This window comes from Eulemur rufifrons, chromosome 29, assembly GCF_041146395.1.
Source record: "Eulemur rufifrons isolate Redbay chromosome 29, OSU_ERuf_1, whole genome shotgun sequence".
NCBI lineage: Eukaryota > Metazoa > Chordata > Mammalia > Primates > Lemuridae > Eulemur > Eulemur rufifrons.
The window spans coordinates 19640225-19658681 of NC_091011.1; the positions used below are offsets into that span (position 1 = coordinate 19640225).

Below are 18457 nucleotides of genomic sequence, written 5' to 3' on the forward strand. Positions count from 1 at the left end.
CAGTTGACTGTATTTATGTGGGTTTATTTCTGGGCTCTGTATTTTGTTCCATTGATCTATTTGTCTTTTCTTTCACCAGTGCCACCCTATCTTGATTACTGTAGCTTTATAGTAAGTCATGAAGTAAAGTAGTGTCAGTCCTCTGACTTTGTTCTTCAATATCGTGTTGGCTATATTGGGTCTTTTATATCTCCACATAAACTTTAGAATCAGTTTGTCAATATCCACAAAATAACTTGCCAAGATAATGATTGACATTGTGTTGAATCTATAGATTAATTTGGGAAGAACTGACATCTTGACAATTTTAAGTCTTCCTATACATACATGGAATAACTCTCCATTTATTTATTTCTTCTTTGATTACTTCCATTCAAGTTTTATAGTTTTCCTCATATAGATCACGTACATATTTTTTTTAATTTGTACCTAAATATTTCATTCCAGGAGGCAAGAATGTTTTGACCTTAGAAATTCTTTTAATATAATTTATCACATTAAGAGATTTAAAAGCCAGGCACTGTGGCTCATGCCTGTAGTCCTTGTGCTTTGGGAGGCTGAGGCAGGAGGATTGCTTGAGGCCAGGAGTTCACGACCAGCCTGAGCAACATCGTGAGACCTCCATCTCTACAAAAAAATTAGGAAAAAAATAAGCTGGGTGTGGTGGCATGTGCCAGCAGGCCCAGCTACTTGAGAGGCTGAGGCAGGAGGATGGCTTGAGGTTACAGTGAGCTGTGATCCTGCCACTGCACTCCAGCCTGGGCAACAGAGCCAGACCCTGCCTCTTAAAAAGAAATGATTTTTAAAAAATCAACAATATGATCATTTCCTTTGGTGTTATAAAGATATTTGATAAAAGTCAACATCTTTATCTGATTTTTAAGACCTTAAGTAAAAATAGATGTGACTCCCAATGCTGAGCCCACTTAAAGTCCAAGTGGGTCCTTGGCTTCATGCAAAAAAGAATTAAGGGGCCAGCAAACAGTATAAAGTGAAAGCAAGATTTATTCTGAAACTATAGAAAGTCTATTTCACAGAGCAGAGGATAGTTCTCTCTGCAGAAGAGAACCAGCCCCATGGTTCCTGTTGCCCTTATATTTAAGCAACAGCTTAATTATAGGCTAAACAAGGGGAGGAATATTCTTGTTATTTCTTTGAAAGGGTGGTGTTTTTCTGGAATTAGGGTAATGCACTCCTTTTGACTACATATGGTCAAACAGGAAGTGTCATGCATCAGGTGCATAATGGGAGTGGGGGGTTTTCTTAGAAACTTTTATGGTAATGAAATGTATCCTGAAGCTGTAAGGTCAAGAGGTGCTCAATTTCTCCACCATCTTGGTTCTAACCAGTTGGAACTTGCCCTGCCTCCATCCTGTTTTGATCAGGGTAGTTTGAAACTTTGTAAAACAATGCCTGCACAATTAATGCCCAAAGCAGTATCTGCCAGTTCCCTGTCTCAGATGGATATTTCCTTAAAATTTTAAATATATAGACATACCTCAAACCAAAAGCTAGGATCATACAAAATTATGAAGCAGTTGAACTATTCACGTGAATGCCAGAAGCATGACAAATATACCTACTGCCACTCTTATTACTTAATCGTTGCAGAAATATTAACTAATACAATTTATTATAAAATAAGAGTTTCAAAAATAGGAAAGGAAGATATAAAAGTATCATTATTTACAGGTGTTTTGATTTTGAGTACTTGAAAAATCTGAATTAATAACCTACTAGAAACAATGAAAGATTTTATTAATTCACGCATATTTAGTATAACTTTTCTAAGTACATGTAATAATCAGAAAATATGAAAAAAGATTCCTGATACAATAGCAACAGAAATAATATACTAAGAAATATGCAGGATCTATACAAAGAAAATTTTATACTCACTAATGTGTGTAAAAGACTTAAAGAAATGGAAGCAACATGTATTGCTTTTGGATATAAAGATTCGATATTGGACAGATATAACTATAAATAATGTATGTTATTGAATAAAGTCTTAAAAATTCTAGTTTTTGAAACTTAATAGACTGATTCTAAAATTCAGATGGAAATTGCTATATATAGATCAAAAATAAAACTTCTAGAAGAAAATATGGATTATTTTAGTTTTAAAGGCTTTTCTAATTATGTAGGTAAAGCCTGATGACCTAAAGGAAATGAATGATAAATTTAATAACAGATTTAGAAAATAACCATGAAAAAAATACCACTAAGATAAAAAAGTGAATTGGGAAAAATATTTACAATACCTTTGTTTGATAAGAGCTATGTTCTATAATAAATATATAAAGAGAACTCTTAAGGAAAAGAGAGCTTTCAAAACCCAATAGAGAAATAAATGGACATAGGAATAAACAATTCCTGTACACACACAAAATAACATAAGTAGCAAATAGAAGAAGAGATGCTGTGTCTCATTTACTATTAAAAGAATGGAAAAGTGAAACAATGGGGTAACAGTTTTTTCCCTATTAAATTGGCAGATGATTAAAAGAATAATACACAGTGTTGCCAGATGTGCATCAACAGGAACTCTCATGCCTTTTTGGGAGAGTAAATTAGTATAATCTTTTTGTAGGGCAATTTCTCAGTATTTTTCCTAATTGTAAAATTTGTACGTCCTTGATCTGTCAATTCCACTTCTAGTAATTTATCCATTGACATGTACATAAGATGTACACGTAAGGATGTTTATCATGGCAGTGTTTGTAGTAGGAAGAACAAAACAAAACAAAAAATAGAACTGGAAAGCACTTAGGTGTTCAGCAGTACTCAGAGGACCTATTAAGGAATTATGGTGAATCTATAAAATGGAATACTTTTTTTAGTTCTTAAACAGAATGATTTAGATTGGGTTGGGTTGTTGTGAAAAGCCCTCTAAAAAATATTAAGAATAGAAGCAAGAAACAGTAGAGTTTATGGGGTAAGTTTCCATTTAAAAAACATAACTACAGTGTGTACATTTTGATGTCTGGAAGGATGCACAGGAAACTTGATGGTGGTTATCTCTGGGGTTTAAAGTGTGTGATGGAGAATGGGCTATTTTCATTGTATAGTCCCTTTTGGATGGTTTGAATTTTGTTTATCATGGGCATGTGCAATTTACGTGATAAAAATCAATGTTTTTTGTTTTATTTGTATTAATTATATTTTTTCTTGGATTTTTGCAGATTTCTCTTGCACTTTGTTTTGTTTTGATGTTTGGGAACTCAATGTTAATAACTTCTTATTATGCTTCCTCTTTGGTAATTATTTGGGTAAGTGTTCCCTAAACATGGTTGTTTTTGAAATTATTAATAATAGTTTATCAGTTTTTCACTGGCTTGGGGTTCATGAGGGGTTTCTACAGGAACATCTCGGGTGTCTTACTGAATACATCTCTGTGGCGGTGTTCAAGTACTCACTTCTAAAACAGGAAACAAACACAATGAAAAGTTGGTATCAGAAAGCACTGCACCTTGCCTCTTGGCCCTAATCTGCCCTTTCTCTTTCTTCAGCTTCTGTCTCCCAAGTTTTGGTCCCAGGGTTCCTTTCAGAAAGGTTTCTGTGCTTTCTTCTCTGTTTCTCTTTTCTGTTTTTTATCCTACTTCTGCTCTACCCTCAGAAACCCTTTCCTCCCACTGCCATCTCCCAGCAGCTGCCCTCTTCCACTGTCATCAGAGGCTCGAGACCTCGCTTACCTAGGGGATTTTTCCATCCGTTATCTATTTGTAAGGAATATTCAGGTGGTTTAAGTCAGGTGATGATTAAGGTATATTTTGCTAAATCACTGTGAAGAACAGCTTTAGATTATGGGGAGACTGTCTTACAGAGTTAGAACAGATGGTGAAAGGTCATCCAATTTCTTCTGCCACTCTTGTCAAAATGACTTTCTAAATATAAAAGTTTTGTTAAATTTAAAGACTTCCAGAGGGGGTTATGCCTTTTTTAATGGGTATCACCATTACAATGTTTGCAAACCTAAGTTACTCCTTACATTTAAACTGCATGTGTGATAGGAGAGGCCGGTTTCCTGAGGACAAAAGCATATTGCACTGTCTTGATTGAGATGTATTCTACTTCTTGAGTTATTTAGGTTACTCAAATCATTTTGGCTTTCTTGATTTCTAGAACCCATTAACAAATTTGGAAATTCCTATTTCTTTGTCTCATTTTACAAATAATATTTATTTAAGAACTCATTTTTTAAGAATATGCCTCTTCGCAAGCTGGGCCGCCACCCCTTTTCAGGTTGTGTGCCTCAAGTATACTTAGTCACAGAAGTGAGCAGTTAGCTGCGATGATTCTGTGTTTTCAACAACAAAAATCATTAACTGAGTTGTTCTACTTTAGGATTAATACAAATCATTCTTAAAATCAAAATCAGTGTACTTCGTAATTAGGAAAGGCGACAGTGCATTCAATTCTATATTTTACATGTGTACTTTGGCAAGAAGTACTGCTATTACCCAGGATAAAGTATATGACTTTTGGTAAATGTGTACAGGAAAGCTATTGAATTGAATATTGCATATGACTAACATCTAAATACATTTTGTAAGAATTTTCTCCTCAGTGCAATTGAGCACCTGTGGTGTGTCAGGTACCCTGCTAGATGCTTGACACTGAGGTGTGCTTTGGTATGAATTAAGCATATTTATGTATATTTCATATATTTTGAGATATAAAAATAAGTGATGACAACAGTTATAGATTATAGAATGTTTACACATATTTAAATACAAATTTGCATATATTTATTTATAGTTAATCACTTTGAAACCTGAATCATGTCACATTTTATGTTCTTAGATCTTCAGAAACTTCTGAAAAGATTTAATTTGGGTTTGACTATTTATATTTTGATCTCTAACCCTATTTTTGCCAAGTTTGAAGTAGATTTAGTTCCCTATAGGTAAAACAGTTTGGGAATCTATGAACCTGGAAAGACTTAAGATTTGACAGAGGAGGGGTATTTAGTTGATTCATTAAAATCTCATTTTTTGTTTATCCTGGGTCAGTAATTTTTAGCTGAAGGAAAATCTTACTTCTGTATGACTACTATCTAAAATTCTGAAATTGTTATATACCTCTTGGTTGTTAGGTCATATATGTAAAATTTGTCATAGGAATTTACATATGGTGATTCTTTTTTCAACTTTACAACGTCACTAACTGACCTAAGCTTTGGATAAAATAGGTCTATTTCTTGAAATCACTGATTACAGAAATGAGATGTGGTGATGCTATGTGGAAAATTGGTGGTGTGTTCAATTTTAGATACTTGAGAGTCTTATTATTTAGAATTTTTTGGTACTTGAATTTATGTCTATAAGTATTAACTGTATACTATGTTATTTTTTCTGCTTAGGGTATTCTGGCAATGAAACCACATTTACTGAAAATAAATGTATCTGAACTTAGTTTATGGGTAAGAATCAATCTATTTTGATGTATATGTTTTTCCTTGATAAAATATATAATTGGCTTTATGTTTTACTTTTAAGGAAATGATCTATGTAATGCAGGGGATCTAACAGTTTTATAACATATTCGAGCTCAATTGTAATGTGCCAAATTGCCCTTTTGCAAAACAAGTTAAAATTAATCCTGGATATGTAGTTAAGAATTCCAGTTTTCTTTATTACCCATGTTTCTTCTGAGGAACAGTGCATGTATAAGAAACTGTTAATAGAGGGGGAATTTAACAGCAATTGCTGTATAAATCTCCTATAAAATATATTAATTTTGATAAGATTGTATGTATATATTTTTAGCTATTGCCCCTTGATTTTGGAGCAGCATTCTTTATTTTAAATTGAGATACATTTTTTAGCATTTTGTCTTGGAGATAGAGATATTTATTTCATGTATGATTAAAGCGTTTATATTTTTTTCTTCCTAGCCTATGTCTATGGAATATGAAGCATCAAATTTATTTTTGTTTTGTTTTGGGCTTTTTTTAGGTTATACAAGGATGTTTTTGGTTATTTGGAACTGTCATACTCAAATATTTGACATCCAAAATATTTGGCATTGCAGATGATGTAAGTATTTTTTGCTTAAATTTGAAAGACTTGAAAACAACTAAACAGGCTAAGAATGAATTATTTGAGTTATTAAAATAACTCAAATTCTAGGATGGATTCTATTCACCTATTATTTTATCTGTTTACTATAATAGAAAGTAAATGTGATTGTGTATATAGTTTTACTCTCCAAAATTAATTTCTTGGCACAACCTCTTATTTTATTGGTTCTTCTCTATCACAAAGATTTTAAAAGAAGAAAACTCTAGAGATTAAAGCTCAAATTTTAAGGTTTATACAGCCATTTTTCTCTAGCGTTTTATACTCCACTTTTGTAACAAAGACACCATGTTCAGAGCCTTAGCTAGAGATCATCTTATATAGTCTCATTCTTTCTTCTCTGTTTTCTGGCCAATGCTTGTGAAGGGTTTACTTTTAAGCCTTTACAGGGTAATCTAACCCAAGTTTGTCTTATTAAGAGAAGTTTTTTGTTGGTTTGTTTTGGTAAGAGAGTAGGAAAGAAAATAAAATGAGAAGAATTCTGCCTTACAACTTTAAGGATTCTTCCTATCCGTAATTGCTTTGCCTATTTTGTGTTTGTGTTTTTAATCAGCACCTCCCAAGTCAGGAGGCTATCAAAGACTTCACTTAAAAAGTAAACCACATTTTTTTCCCCTGTAATTTTTACTGGCGATCTTTCTTCCTTCTGTACTAGATTAAAGCTCTGGTTTAGAAACTGGATTCTGTGAAGTTCTAGGACTTCCAAGGACTTTTTCTTGCAGGCTGTCTTCTCTCTCATCTTGTCCCAGCCCCTCTTTTACCCAGGACAACTTAGCTTTAATCTTTTACATATTGGACATTTATATAGGTTTTCATATGATCAAGGGAATTTTTTGCTTAAAAAGAATTTTTAGATTGAAAACAGTCGGGCTATTAAATGGGTGCTCTACAACCTGTGGAAAGATTTTTAAAAGTACAAAACTGTAGTTTAAAATGCATACATTCATTCATTCACTCAATATATACCTGCTGTGTGTCCAGCAGTAGAATATATACTAGAAAGACAAAACTGAGTAAGACGTGGTCTAGTGGGAGATAGAAACAGTTTCTAGCAATTATAATGTAATAAAGCCTATGATAAAAAAAAAAAAAAAAGTACAGAATGATACAACAGTGCAGAGGAGGAAGATCAGGGAAGCATCCTAGAAGTCAGCTGTGAAGATGAGAGCTGAAAGGTGATTGAGTCATCCAGGATGCAGAGAGTGAGCAGAAAGAAAAGTGAAATAGCTTCAGTCCCAGGTTTATGGAAGCTGCTTCCTCACTGGAGGAAGATAAATTATTAAGGTATTGACTCAGGTTAAAGTGATTATTGTCGTTTCTGTCATAGCCTAATGTTATGCCAGGGAGAAAAAAGTGCTGTAGACACAGTTATATCCAAATTAGAAATAATTTAGTTGTAACTTTAATATTTCTAGAAATATGTAACATTGATCAAGGGCATCAGTTCATAAATTCTTAATTTTGACATAGTTCAAAGGAAGAGAATGGCAAGACCGCCAAACTCTTAAGCATTTCCACCTACCCTTCTCTGTGAAGAAAATTAGACACACTTTCCTGTCCTTTAGGAACTGCGTGAGCCATTTCTTAGATTAAACCTGATTTCCCATCCCTCCGCTATCAGTGCTCTCTTGGCAGAGCCTGATGAGCTGTAAACTATGGCTAAAGTAGTTTTACTTTGCACATTTTATTTAAAGTTGATTCAATCAGTAAATTCTGGAGGCTTTAAAAAAAAATGTCTGCTTTGCAAACAAATTGTTCTTTCACCAAAGTGTAACATTTAAGTTTAAGAGCTCTGGTGTCAGACAGGCTTAGAGGTTCAAGTTCTAATGGCCACATTTTACCTGTGAGACTTCAGATCATTTATCTAAATAAAACCTAAATAAAAAGTACTTGCCCAGTGTAGCATGGGGTCAATGCTCAATAAATATTAGCTGTTGTTGTCATTGTCATTGTTTAATTAATCATTGTTGCTTATCATGAATAGATGTTAAATTTTGTTGAATTTTATCAAATGCCTTTCCTGCATCTGTTGAAATGATTGTACAGTTTTTATTGCTTTTGTCTGTTAACATGGTGTCTTATATTAATTGAAGACATCTGGGCCTAGGCTTTTCTTTATGGAAATATTTTTAATTACTAATTCATCATCATTGTTTCTTGTTCTTCGTGTAGTTTTGGCAATTTGTGTTTTCTAAGAATTTGTTCATTTCATCTATATTGTCTAATTTGTTGGCATAAAATAATAAAATTATTTTTCTTTAAATTTCTCTTGGATTATCATAGTTATCCCCTTTTTCATTCCTGGATTTTTATAATTTGTTTTCTCTTTTTAACCATTGGGCTGTCTAGCCTGATATATCAATTTCTTTGATCATTATAAAGGACTAATTTTTGGTTTCATTATTGTTCTGTATTATTTTTCTGTTTCATATTTCATTGGTTATCATTTCCTTCCTTCTGCTTGCTTGAGGCTTATTTTTCTTTTCTTTTTTTAGTTCTTTTTTTTTTTTTTTTGGAGACACAGTCTCACTCTTTTGCCCAGGCTACAGTGCCGTGGCATCAGCCTAGCACACAGCAACCTCAAACTCCTAGGCTTAAGCAATCCTTCTGCCTCAGCCTCCCAAGTAGCTGGGACTACAAGCATGTACCACCATGCCTGGCTAATTTTTTCTATATATTTTTAGTTGTCCAGATAATTTCTTTCTATTTTTTTTTTAGTAGAGACGGGGTCTCGTTCTTACTCAGGCTGGTCTCGAACTCCTGACCTCGAGCGATCCTCCCACCTTGGCCTCCCAGAGTGCTAGGATTACAGGTGCGAGCCACCTCGCCTGGCCTCTTTTTTTAGTTCTTAAGGTGAAATCTTACACTACTAATTTGAGACTTTACTAAGACAGATATTTAAAGCTATACATTTCCCTTTCAATACTGCTTTAGGTGCATCTCATCAAGTATTGTTATATTTTGTTTTCATCTTCACTCAGTTCAAAATATTTTCTAACACCTCCTGGGATTTCTTTTTTGACTCATGGGTTATTTAATGCAGGTTGTTCGATTTTCAACTATTTGGATATTTCTCAGATTTCTTTCTCTGTTTTTACTTCTAATTTGATTGCATTGTGTTTGAAGAACATCCTTCAGTATTTTAAAATTTATTAAGAATTTTGGGCTGGGTGCAGTGGTTCACGCCTGTAATCCTAGCACTCTGGGAGGCCGAGGTGGGAGGATCACTTGAGATCAGGAGTTTGAGAACAGCCTTAGCAAGAGCGAGACCCCATCTCTGCTAAAAAATAGAAAGAAATTATCTGGACAACTAAAAAAATACATAGAAAACATTAGCCGCACATGGTGGCGCATGCCTGTAGTCCCAGCTACTTGGGAGACTGAGGCAGAAGGATCGCTTAAGCCCAGGAGTTTGAGGTTGCTGTGAGCTAGGCTGACGCCACAGCACTCTAGCCTGGGCAGCAGAACTAGACTCTGTCTCAAAAAAAAAAAAAAAATTGTGAATGGCCTAGTGGCCTAGCATATTGTCTGTCCTGGAGAATATTCTGTGTATTTTTGAAAAAAAAGTATTTTGCTGCATTCTATGGTTACTGGGTAGCATGTTCATTAAATATCAGATGAAGTTGTTTGATAGTATTTTTCACATCTTATATATCCATGTAATGTAATTTTCTATAAGTGCTTGGATTTATGAATGCCATTTTGCTTTTTTTTTTTTGAGTCTCATGTCTTTTCTTCTTGTGTTCCTCATTTCTGCCTTCTTTTGTGTTAAATATTTTTTGCATGTGTACCATTCTAAATTCTCTGTTGGTTTCTTAACTACATATTTTTTAGTTATTTTTTTAAAAAAATTCTACCACGTATGGTCACAATGTTGTACATAAGATTCCCAGAACTTACTCATCTTATAACTGAAAGTCTGTGCCATTTGTCCAACATTGCCCTATTTCCCCCACCCCCTAACCCCTGGCAACCAGCATTCTACTCTGTTTCTATGAGTTTGACTTTTTAGATTGCACAAATAAGTGAGATTATATAGTATTTGTCTAGCTCATTTCACTTTGCATAATGTCCTCCAGGTTCATCCATGTTGTTGCAAATGGCAGGATTTTCTTCTTTTTTATGGCTGAATAGTATTCCATTGGTACATAGGTACAAATACACACACAAAACATTTTCTTTATTTATATATTGATAGACACTTAGGTTGTTTTCATGTCTTGGCTATTGTGAATAATGCTACAGTGAACATGAATATGCAGATATTTCTTCATTTTTTTTATGGTTCTAGGGATTACAATATGTATCTTAATTTATCACAGTCTAAGCTAATACTGACTTGATTCGGTTATTAAAATATATAGTGCCTTTACTTCAATACATCTATACTTCGAGTGTTTATTGTCATAGATATCCTATCTATGTAGAAGTGCCAACAATACAGAGTTAGGACTATTGCTTTATGCAATCTTCTGTATTAAAGAAATTAAGAGGAAGAAAACAAAAAAGCGTTTATGTTGCCTTTTGTATTTACCCACATTTTTACCTTTTTTTTTTTTTTTTTTTTGTGAATGTGAGTTACTGTCGGTATTTCCTTTCAGCCTGAAGGGTTACCTTTTTGTAAGTCAGATCTGCTAGCATTGTATTCTCTCAGGCTTTGTTTCTCTTTGTAATGTCTTTATTTACCTTTATTTTTTAAGGCTAATTTTGCTGGATATAGAATTGTTGGTTGACAGTTCTTTTCTTTTAAAATTTCTGGCCTCCATTATTTCTAATGAGAAGCCAGTCAGTTAATATTGTTTTATTAATATTAATAAACTACTATTAATATTAATCAAAATTTTTCCCCCTGCATACGATGAGTTGGTTTTCTGTTGTCCCTTTTGAGATGTTGTCTTTATATTTCACATTTAAAAGTTTGACTATGATATATATAGATATGGATCTTTTTGAGTTTGTCTCTCCAGGTGTTTATTGAACTTCTCTGTAGGTACTATTTTTAATCAAAGTTGGCAAGGTTTTGGCCATTGTTTTTTCAAATATTTTTCCTATCCTTTTCCCTCTTTCTGTGTCTCTCGTTACACATTTTTGTGTGATTAATATTGTTCCAAAGGTTTTTGAGACTTTGTTCATTTTTCTATAGTCTTCACCCCCCTAATAATTTCTATTAACATATCTTCAAGTTTACTGATTCCTTTTCTGCCTTTTGAAAGTTATTGTTGAGCTCATCTAGTGAAATTCATTTCACTTATGCATTTTAACTCTAGAAAATTTCTCTTTTTTTAAATTTTTGATTTCTTTATTAAAAGTCACTGTTTGTTGAGTCTTCATTATGTTTTCCCTTAACTTTTAAACATGGTTGCCTTTACTATTTTCACATATTTGTAATTACTGCTTTGAAGGTTTTATTGTCTAAATACAACATCTAAGCCCTTTCAGTCAGTTTTTATTGATTTTGTTTTTCTGAGTATGTGTTAGACCTTCCTGTTTCTTTCCTTGTCTCATTAAGTTTTTTTAAATCTGGATATTTTAGGTAACATATTGTAGCAACTCTGGATTCTGACTTTTTTCCTGGGGGTTTCTGTTGTTGCTATTTTATTTTGTTTTTTTCCTCATTTATGTGGACTTTCTGAGAAATTTTCCTCTTGTGTTTTATGGCTGCTAATGTCTCTCTGCTCAGGTTTTTTGTTTTGATTTTTTTTTTAATTCTTATGTTTGGTTTTTTTAACCTGGCTTTCTAGGTGTCATTTCTATGTCTGTGTAACTTAGTGCTGAGCCAGTGATTGGTCAGAATTTGTGCTCAGACATCTCTACCCTCTCCTGATGGATCTTTGTGGGGTTGAGGAGCACATTAAGAGGGAAGACAGTGTTCAAGTGTATTGGAGGATTCCCAGGTTTGACAGTTCATTAGATAACTCAGCGTATAGTCATACTCATGACAATCATTTATTACATTGAAAGGATACAAAGCATAATCAGTAAAGGGAAAAGGCACACAGGGTGAAGTCAGGAAGAAACCAGGCACACGTTTCTAAGGGTTCTCTCCTGGTGGAGTCACATGGGATATGCTTGATTTCCCTAGCAATGAGTTGTGACAAAACATGTGAAATACTATCTAACTGGGAAATTCTTTAGAGACTTCAGTGGCCAAGGATTTCATTGGAAGCTGGTCGTGTCAACACCTCTGCCTAGCATATATCAAAACTCCCAACTCCCAGAACGAATGTAGGTCTTCATGATAAACCACGTTGTACAGTTAGGTTCAGCTGGCCACCCTTATCTGAAAACCGTCCTGAAATCAAGTTCCCTGATGCTAGCCAAGGACCAACCTTGGAAGCAGGTTTTTCAAAGGTTACCATTCAGGCCTACTATGTTAACTCTTTTCTGAACATAAGTTAGCTCCCTCTTTTCCTATCTTCCATGCCTTCTTAGGTCTTTTCTGAATTTGCATGCCACCTCCCAGTCAGCCGTGGATTTGTGGAGAGCTTGGGCTGTCTTGGATCTCCTCTACACATGTGTGCAGCTTTCCAGCCCTCCAGGAATGTGAGAGCTTATCTACCCCCTTGATGGTTGTCTGATTTCTAGAATCTCTCTGTAAAATTTCTAGCTAGTCCTCACTGGGATTGCAACCTTAGGCTGGCAGAGCTGAGTTTTCACCTTTTACTTCCTACTGAGTTCACTAGTTTTACTGATAATACTTCTGAGCATAGGTTTTTTGCTCTCTACCCCAAATCAAAGCTCTTCTTTTCATGACCAGGCGCAGCCTGGTAGAGCTACTGCAGTGACCTAGCTGGGGAAGGTGGGAGTGGTGCTGATGGTGGATGGGAGCAACCGAGGCAAGAATGCCGTAGACTCCAACTGTTTTTACCCAAAGTTCATCAGTTTTTTTACAAATAAATGCTTCTCAATTTATTCTTTCCCTTTGGTCAATTTCTAGAGCCTGATGTGGTTGTTTTTAACAATTCTGTCCAATTTTAAAGTTGTTTTGGGGAAGGGGGGGTTGTTAACTTCTTTACTCTGCTATATGTGGAAGTCCCCACATTCCTTGATATTGAGTGTTGACCCAGTTTTGTATCCCTGGGATTAACCTCACTTGCTCATGATGTAGTACTCTTTCTGTAGATTGCCAGATTTTGTTGGCTAATATTTTAAAGGATTTTTTGCCTATATTCACAAGGAATCTTAGTTGTTTTCTTTTCTTGTAATGATTTTGTCTGGTTTTGATTTCAGGGTAATGTAGACTCCTAAAATCATTGGGAAGTGTTCTGTCTTCTTCTCTTTCCACAGAGAATTTGTATAGAATTGGTATTATTTCTTTCTTAAATGTTTGGTAGAATTTGAAAATGAAACCCTCAGAGCCTGGAGTTTTCTTTGTGGGTAGGTTTTCTTACTACAAATTTGACTTCTTTAGGAAGTTCTCAAGTTCATCTAGAATGAGCTTTGGTAGTTATGTCTTTAGAAGAACTTTGCCAATTTTATATATGCCATCAAATGGATTATGCTTTTTAAAAAGTATTGTTGGATTCAGTTTGCTAAAATTCTTATTGAAATTTTTGCATATATGCATATATGGGGAATGGCCTTCTTGTTCTTTTATGGAGCTCTCCTTATTTGGATTTAGAATCAATGTTAGTCTCCTGAAATGCGCTGTGTTTTTGGTGGCTTTTGTTTTGTTTTGTTTGCTATTTTTCCTACTTTCTGGAACAACTTGTGAAAGAAAGGATGTAGCAGTTTTTTGAAAGTTTATAAATTCATCTGTATTAACCATCAAAGACTAGGGCTTTTTGGGAGGGAAGATAATTGATTTCTATTTCAGATATTTTAATACTTATTATTCTATTCAGGTTGTCTATTTCTTTTTGTGCCAATTTTGGTATTTTATAATTTTCCAGAAATTTGTCCATTTCACCTAGGTTATAAAAGTTACTAGCAAATTATGTAGCATACTCTTATTATTTTAATTCTGTTGTATCCATAGTCACTCTCTCTTTTTCTTTTTGTCATTTGTTTGCGTCTTTTATTTCCTTGATTAGTCTTGCTAGAGGTCTGTTTATTGTTATAATATTTTCAAAATTCTGCCCTTTTTTAGTCATCTTTGCTTTTTTTGTATTTCTCTTTGTCACCAAGTTCTGTCTCTATTTTCTTTTTCTATTTCTTTTCTTCTTATCTCTTTGGGGTCTGTAGATTTTTCTGATGCCTCAGGGGAAATGCTGAGCTCCTTTGTTTTCACCTCTCTTATTTTCTGATAAATTCTTTTAACGCTAAAGTTTTCCTATAAGTCTGTGGTACATTTTTGTGTATTTTACAAATTTGCCATTTGTGGTTTTCCTTTTTAAAGAAAACCTTTTTTTAAAGGTTAAGTTTTATGTTGTTTAGTTTCTAAACAAAAGGATTTTTAAAGCATTCCTAGTTGTTTTCTAGTTTAACTGCATTTATCATCAGAAACAAATTTATATTTTATCAACTTTTTGAAATTTATTGTGACATGGTACCTGAACATTTTTAAAAAATATTTCACTTGTGTTCAAAGATATTGTATATTCTCTTTGTGAACTTTATATTTTCTGTTAGTGAGCTTTTTAATTATATTATTTCAATTATATGTTAACTTTTGTCTAATTTTTCTATTATGGGGGCAATGTTTAACATTTCCAGTGAACACTGTCACTTTATTTCTTCCTATAAGTTTTGTGAATTGTTCTTTTATGTGCTTTGAATTTATATTGTTAACTGTAGATATGTTCATACCCCCTATAATTTGCTTTGTTGTCCATTTTACCAGCATATATTATTCATTGTCTCTGTTTATATATGTTTTGCTTGAGTTCAGTTTTGTGAGACATTACATTTGCTAACTTGGATTTCTTTGTTTCACATTTATCTAGAGTATCTTCTATTCTGTTTTCAACTTTTTGCATAAAGTATGTCTTTTGGTGATAAAATAATATTGATTTTTCCCCCTTAAATCCAATTTGAGCATCTGTCCTTTATTAGTGAATTTAGGCTCTTTATACATATGGCAATTACCATTATACAAGGACTTATTTCTTCCATTTTATTTGGGATTTGTTTTCTTGCTATTTTAGGTGCTGTATACTCTTCCTATTGATTTCTTAAACTTATCAGCATACATTTCTTCCCCCAACAAGACCAAAGTATTTTGAAATGCTTCATCCCATTCTCACCATCCTTTAATTCCTACTCTTAGCCTGATCTTTCTATTTCTTATATAGATATCATGTAGAATTTTAGTTATGATTTCTCTTAAATATAATTTCTCCTCTTTATTAGGTCTTTGCTTTTTCAGACAATAATGGACTTTCAAGTTCTGCAAACATTTTATGTCTTTGAGCCCCAGTTTTCTCATTTATAAAGTGAAAATAATTCCACCTTCTTTGTATGGCTTTCTGTGGGAGGTAAATGTGGTGATTTGAGAGTGCTTGGTAACCTGTAAAGAATTACACAAGAGTTGATGATTAGTCAAAAAGGTGCCTTTTATTCCAAGGCCTGCCACATTCTACTTTGCTCAAGTAGTCTTGTCAATCCCCTTTCCAGAATATGGAGTTAATATTTCTGTATCTTTACTCCATAGCCCTTTGTCCCTCTGTGATTGACAGAAGTCTGTATGTGTTCCCAAGCCCAACACCTCCTCGTAGGCTCCAGCAAAGGAGATACTAGTTAGCCTGTTTCGCCAGGTTTAGCACAATGAGCAGTCAAAACCCAAGGGTAAAATTCTTTGGTGTATTGATGAGTGTGCAAGATAGGTGTTGTTGGAGCTATCACTTGTCAGCAAAAGAAGCGGGGAACTGTGAAGTTGGAGAGCATGCAGCACTTTCTTCTTTAACAAAAACAAGCGTGGTATGGGAACAGTGGGCTCTATAGTGTAGTAAAGACTATTTTTAGATACTACTAAGATTAAAATGCATTACTGCAATAAATGGCTTAATGGTACCTCACTTTATTTCTTACTAGGCTCATATTGGCAACTTATTAACATCAAAATTCTTCAGTTATAAGGATTTTGATACTTTATTATATACTTGTGCAGCGGAGTTTGACTTTATGGAAAAGGAGGTAAGATGTGATGTCTAGTTTTCTCTCCTTAGGTTCTGACCATTCATATTTTATAAAGAGTGCTCCTGTTATTTCAGACTGCTTATGTACTGTTATCTCAGTTTGAAGGAAAAGGAAAATCTGGCAGCTTAAAGGAGGATTTTCATATGTATATTAGTATAGCTCCCTTAAATATATGGCTTTTCCTCATTTTGATAATTCGAAAATATGCATTCAGACTAGCAATGGTTTTTTTGGATGAGTAAACACAGAGGCATTTCAATTTTCCTCTTTTCAGAGATAGCATTAACTCAGTCAAGCTCTCAAGCTCTTACATTTCTACTTATTTTGTGGTCGTTTGAATGAGCTCATTGCTTTGAAATACCATTGAGTAGAAGTTTTTTCAATCCAACATTTTTCTTTCCAAAACTGTACTCAGATGTTTAGAAGGAAACAAGAAAGTAGTTTAGTGGATTGTGAGACAGAAGCCTACAATATTGCTTGATGTTCTGGAATAAGTAACTCTCATTCTTTGTGTTATAGTTTACTAGTTTCTGGTAGTACGCTACAAACAGATATTGTGAAGACAAAATGAGATAATACATAGGAAAATACTTTGGTATTTTAAATAAAATAATATTTTATAATACTTTATGAGCTGGTTTGGTTTAATGAACATACGTGTTATGTGCCTTTTTTAACACCATTTGTGTGGTACTTATTTATTATATCTTAGTACCTGTAACACATTTTTCTTAAAAGCCGTCTATGTGTGCATGTATTAAACCGGCCAACAATATTCTATTGATATACTCATTTCCCCCTATGATCGCACTGTGTTAGCCCAGTGTCCTGAGTTCCAGACCAGTAGATGGTACTGTACCACACGGCACATTCTTACCAACCAGCCATTCTGAGTTGAGTGTATCCTGTAGATGTACTGTTTACTCCAGTGGCCTATCAGTCTTCATTTGTTGTGTCCTGGCAAGTGGTTATGATGTGTAATGGCTAGTAAAAGGTATTTGAATGATAGTGTTGAACCTGCTGCGGGAAACAAAGGAAGAATATTTTGCAAGACATTAAAATGAATGTTCATAGGAGGTCAAGACTCATTCAAACATCAGGAGAGAATTAGGATTTGGTGAAAGCTCTTTAACATGGAGGATATCACACATGCCACTACAGCCTAAGAGTATTAACCATCAGTTACGTGATGAAAGAAACTGTTTATTGAGGCATAATGTGACTTCAGTCAGTTTGAAAAAAACAGCCAAGCTGTTTCCAGCATGCCATTCCCCATCTCCAGAAGTATCTGAATCCAAAGGGACTGTGCTGTAGAGACAGCGTGCAGTGCTAGTTCAGGAAGTGCATCGCTTTTATAGTGGGGAAAGGGGGAAAATTTAACTTGATATTCCAAATATGATTTCATACTGACATGGAAGTTTACTTAAGATGGAGTGAACAGAATAGTACAATCTTATTTACCTATAATTAACACACATAAGGTATAAGAGAGCAAAATTTTAATGGTTTTTGAGTGGAGAGATAGTCGAGAGGTGTGCAGGATTGCCACGTGTAAGGCTTTGTTATTAAAAACATTTCAATAGTTTCTTTTATTTATTACTAAAGAAAATGTAAAAATGTCTTTTGTGCCTATTATAAACATGGGTTATTTTGTGTTTATTTGTGTATGAGTGAATGAGAAAGGGGGTGGTAAGATTTTTATTCCTCACAAAATGTAGAGGAAAACCTTATTCCATTTAAAGGAACTCTACTTAACGTTATAGGAATATTAAGTTGGACTCTGTAGCTAGACCAGTAGAGTGCAAAAGTGAACAGTAATCTTTCTAGTCACATTTCACACTTAGGTGTTGGGGAACTTTAGTTTTTAGAGTATTGAACTCAACATTTTGGGAAAGTTTGTGTCTATGGAAGTACACCTTCATTTTAATGATGGGAATCAGAGTAGATTGTACCCTTGATGGGTGAATGTTTATATTTCTTTATACTTTTAGAAATTCACCTGTTTTATTATTTGAAATGAAATTTTGTTTGGTTAAAATAACATTTCCCTCTAACAAAATATCTCCTTAAATTTCAGACTCCACTGAGATATACAAAGACATTGTTGCTTCCAGTTGTTCTTGTAGTGTTTATTGCCATTGTTAGAAAGGTATGTCTCTTACTTAAGGCTCTTTCTAATACTAAAACATTTTCTTGCTTTTACGTGGTAGTTATATATACTTGGCCACATGTTAATCTGTTACAGTGTTTTGTATGGGTTTATTGAAACATATTGTATATTTTCTTATTGATAGACT

The 18457-nt window shown here is 34.0% G+C and overlaps 1 protein-coding gene across 1 annotated transcript in view; it reads left to right on the forward strand.

The window, feature by feature from the left end:
- DPY19L1 (dpy-19 like C-mannosyltransferase 1) overlaps positions 1-18457 on the forward strand; it is a 106596-nt gene that overhangs the window by 68198 nt on the left and 19941 nt on the right. Inside the window, exons 11-15 of the mRNA XM_069462573.1 lie at positions 3186-3272; positions 5366-5425; positions 5961-6041; positions 16056-16157; positions 18238-18309. Coding sequence (XP_069318674.1) covers positions 3186-3272; positions 5366-5425; positions 5961-6041; positions 16056-16157; positions 18238-18309 — 402 coding nt within the window. The remainder of the gene's footprint in view (positions 1-3185; positions 3273-5365; positions 5426-5960; positions 6042-16055; positions 16158-18237; positions 18310-18457) is intronic.